Here is a 4100-nt window from a genome sequence, read left to right on the forward strand (position 1 = left end):
CCTCGCCAGTTCCGGGGTGACCGCAGTCGCTCGCCACCCCGTCGGTTCGATGGTGACCGCAGTCCGCCCCGGCAGGCTCGTCGTGACTGGAGCCCCCCTCGGCAGTCCTATCGTGAACGCAGTCCAGCCCGCCATCTCAGCCGTGATCGTGGCCCGCCACTCCCAGCCCCCCGTCACCATGAGGCACGCAATGTCCGCGAGGAGCGTCATTCCGTCACTGACAACCGTGGGCCGGCCTCTGGTGTTTCCTCCATGCTTGATGCGGCCGCCAAGCTCCAAGCCGCCCGAGAGGCGCACTTGAAGGCTACTGAGTACGTCTCCTTCCCCCCCCCTCTCTCTCTCTTTCTTTATAGCCACACATGCACAGACCCCCCACCATCCCCGCCCTTCCCTGCCTGGACTTGATTTGTATCCAGCCACATTGGCGGCCACTCTGACACCCTTTTTCTTGGTCCACGCAGGCAACGTGAACGTGAGATTTCCCAGCGCGAAGACATCGCCCGGCGAAACACTGGCGCTATGGGCGATATGGCGGCCTTCATCCGTGACACCCACCGTGAGTCTCAAAAGTCTGGTGGGGCATGGCGCCGATAGGCTTTGGGGCAACGATGCATCATCCCACCGACACTCTTGCATTTTCCACTGTTTCCCCCCCCCCCCCCCCCGAGCCCCAAGCTCTTTCGGCTTTCGATCGACACCATCAATACGAAATACACACCAGAATAGAAAAAAGCACACCAGCCTCCACTCTTCTGGCGCTTTTTGGAGAAACTCAAGCGCCTCCTCCTCTCCATGCCCCGGCCCACGATTTTTCCGAAAGTAGCACAGCCTTGTTGCGCCCTGGTCGCCGTCCCTGCGCCCGCTCTAGGGGGCGAGTTCTTCACGGCATACTTCTCGACCCAGGTCCCCCTCGTATCTGTTTTCCCGAAGTGCGGCCCCCCCCCCCCCCCCGCCGGCGCCATATGACACGCCTGTTTTTCTTTGTAGAAAAGAATGTATTATTGTAACACTGAAAAGGAGGAAGGGGGAGGGGGAGCAACAAGTGTGTCGATGTGTGTGAGGGAAGGAGGGAAAGGAGGGGGGAAAGAGGGGAGAGGCCGAGGGAACACATGGATATGTGTACACGTGTGCGTGTGCGCGCGCGCGCGTGTGTGTGCGTGTGTGGATCAGAGTATGGGATGTGATTAGGTGTTGATATTGTGTTCGAGGGGGGAGGAGGGGGAAGGGAAGAGGAAGGGGGGGGGGACGGGGAAGAGAGGGGAATCTGAGAGGGGAGAAGAAACTGGGAGGGAGAGCAGAAACAAGCCTCTCACTATCCCGGGAGGAAGGGGGTGAAGGGGGGAGAGGGGGGAGGGGGAAGGGAACCGCACGCCTGCGCCCATTCTTCCCCCCCAATACGGGCGAGAGGAAAGAGGAGCAGGCTAATGGGGGGGGGGGGGTGCACAGGGAACAAAGGGACATCAGTCTTCAAAGCAAGCAGGAATGCGGCGTGAGGCAATTCTGCGGAGGAAGGGGGGGGGGAGGGGAAACGAGAAGAACAAGGGCGGCCGTACCTGGGGAGGGGCGGCGCACGCACACATACACACAAGCACACACACAGAGGGGGGGGGGGGGAGGGGGGCGCTATGTGGGCATGTGGGTGTCGGGGGAAGGGATATTTTTGTGGAAATAAAGCCAGGGTCTCATGTCTACTTACCAGAGACGCTTCCGTGCCAGTATGAAACGTGGAGTAGCTGCACAGGGAGAGAGAACTAATGTGATGGGGGAGGGGGGAGGGGCGCGCGCATGTGTGCGCATGTGAGCGCGCACGAGCGGCCACCACTGATGCACCATTAACATGCAAGCCCCTCCCCCCTGGTCATTCTCTCCCTCGTCCTCTCATGCGCGTGCGGACGACTCTCGGAGGCACGCCCCCCGCAGCGGCCAAGAAACCGAGGGAGCAGGCAGCACGCGAGTACAAGCAACACATGCACATTGGACAGAGGAAGTGCGCGCGTGAGGGGGAAGGGGGGGGGGGCGAGGAAAGGGGAGAAGCACACATCCACACACAGGCATGTCGGGAAGTTCAGAGGGGCAGGGCGCGGGCGCGCGTGTCCGGTGTCAATCGGAGGAGAGAGCGAGTGGGGGAGGGCGCCTCATCCCCGCCGTTGCCACGGGCACACACGCGCTTGCTCTCTCTCCCTCTCTGTCGTCGGATTTAGAACATGAGGCAACGCTTGGTGCGCTTGCCCTGGGGAGGGTTCAGGGCGGCAAGGATGGCCTCATCGAAGACATCCTTCAGGCCCTTCTGCTTGAGGGCAGAGCACTCGACATACTTGACGGCGTTGAGCTCCTTGGCCAGGCGATCACCCATGTCCGGGGTGATGGGCTTCTGCTTGCTCTTGGCGAGGCGCTCGATGGCCTCCGGCGCGTCACGGAGATCCATCTGGGTGCCGACGATGATGCACGGCACCTGAGGGCAGTGGTGGCTGACCTCGGGGAACCACTTCTCGCGAACGTTCTCGAAGGAGGCGGGGTTGACCACGGAGAAGCAGACCAGGAAGACGTCGGTCTGGGGGTAGGAGAGCGGGCGCAGGCGATCGTAGTCCTCCTGACCTGTGGCGAGGGGTGAGCAAGGGAAGGCGCGTCCTGGATGGGAGAGGGAGGAGGGGGAGCGAGGAAAGACACAAAGGAAAGAGGCACGAACCGGCGGTATCGAAAAGACCGAGAGTGTACGGATCCTCCCCGATCATGACAGTAACGGCGTAGTTGTCGAAGACCTGGGGTGGGTGGCCGCGGGGGGGGGAGAGAGAGAGAGAGGGGGGGGGGATGGGGGGGAGGAGGGGAGAGGTCGAATAGGAGCGAGTGTGAGGAGGACCAGACATGCATCGGCTTGGACATGGCATATGTGGGGGAGGGGGGGGGGCACACGCGTGCGCGAAAGGGAGGGGACTGGGGAGGAGGGGAGAGCACGCACGGTCGGGACGTATTCCTGGGGGAACTTGTTGGTGGTGTAGGAGATGAGCAGGCAGGTCTGTAGGGGGGGGGGAGGGGAATCGAAGGTTGGTGTTAGTTAAACCGGAGAAGGAGAAACCTCATTTGAAATACCGGCCATGAGCAAGGGCATCGCGAGGAGGGCCAGAGAGAGGGGGAGAAAGAGAGGCGGAAGACGAGAGGAAGACACACCTTGCCAACAGCACCATCACCGACGACGACACACTTGATGGTCTGCATGGTGGAAGAGAACTGGGAATTGGGGAGAAAAGGGGAAAGGGGGAAAAGAAGAAGTTAGTGGGGGAGGTAAAGAGAAGGGAAGGAGAGGGGGGAGAGGCCAGTGGGCGGCATGAGCAAGGACGAGGAGGGATTAAAGGGGGACCAGAGGCGTTGGCAAGGCAGTGGAGACCACTTCCACAAAAGCGGGAGAGGTCTCTCGGCGCAGCCAGCGAAGGGAGAAGGGGGCGTTTTGCAAATGCCACTCGGGGGAGGAAGAGGAGAAGAGCATCGTCGCAGGACGCGCAGCAGCGGACCAGCACCCACGCCGCAAAGAGACACTGGCGGAGCGAGGAGGACGCATTTGCACGAGCAGGCAACAGGACGTCGCGCAGGTGCGCAGGCGCTCCGCTTCATCGGGGGGGGGGGGACCCGGGCCAGTGCGCGCGACCAAGCGGGACCATCTTTTCTCGGAGCCGGCCATGCACACACATTCACACACGCACACTCGCGAGGAGTGGTGGTGCTGTGAGGGCGTGCTGGGCAAGGACAAATGAAGGCAGGGATGCAAGAGGGGAAAGGGACACAAGGGCGCAAGGGCGGGAGGAGGAGGAAGAAGAGGAAGAAGAGGAGGAAAGAGAGGGAGAGAGAGAATGGGAGGGAGGGGGGTCGGTAGTCGGGAGGAAAGCATACCGAGGGGAGCGAGCTCGTGTGGAGGGAGGGGAACGGGCGGGGGGGCGGAGCGGGGTGGGGAGGGGAGGGGAGCGGGGATGTTGCGCGGCGAACACGTCAGCAGCAGAAACACCAGAAAAGGTTTGTCTGTTCGGCAGCCTTCGGGCGCCGCACACACACCCTAAAAAATGAGCAAGGCCGGGAGAACAAACGAGGGCCGGCTCTCGAGGGGGCGGGGG

At 62.1% G+C, this 4100-nt stretch overlaps 2 protein-coding genes across 2 annotated transcripts in view; one reads left to right on the plus strand and one right to left on the minus strand.

Moving 5' to 3' along the window:
* H696_01161 (hypothetical protein) overlaps nucleotides 1–594 on the plus strand; it is a gene marked incomplete at both ends in the record, with an annotated part of 2683 nt that extends 2089 nt beyond the window's left edge. Inside the window, 2 exons of the mRNA XM_009495043.1 lie at nucleotides 10–311; nucleotides 462–594. Coding sequence (XP_009493318.1) covers nucleotides 10–311; nucleotides 462–594 — 435 coding nt within the window. The remainder of the gene's footprint in view (nucleotides 1–9; nucleotides 312–461) is intronic.
* Nucleotides 595–978: 384 nt separating this feature from the next.
* H696_01162 (cell division control protein 42) lies at nucleotides 979–3213 on the minus strand (the record flags this gene model as incomplete). Its single annotated transcript, XM_009495044.1, has 5 exons — nucleotides 979–1421; nucleotides 1554–2595; nucleotides 2687–2759; nucleotides 2957–3013; nucleotides 3166–3213. 4 exons carry the CDS (start codon nucleotides 3211–3213, stop codon nucleotides 2198–2200), a joined length of 576 nt encoding a protein of 191 aa, XP_009493319.1. The 3' UTR covers nucleotides 979–1421; nucleotides 1554–2197.
* Between the last annotated feature and the right edge of the window lie 887 nt (nucleotides 3214–4100).

The sequence above is a fragment of the Fonticula alba genome (assembly GCF_000388065.1).
Source record: "Fonticula alba strain ATCC 38817 unplaced genomic scaffold supercont2.2, whole genome shotgun sequence".
Classification (NCBI taxonomy): domain Eukaryota; order Rotosphaerida; family Fonticulaceae; genus Fonticula; species Fonticula alba.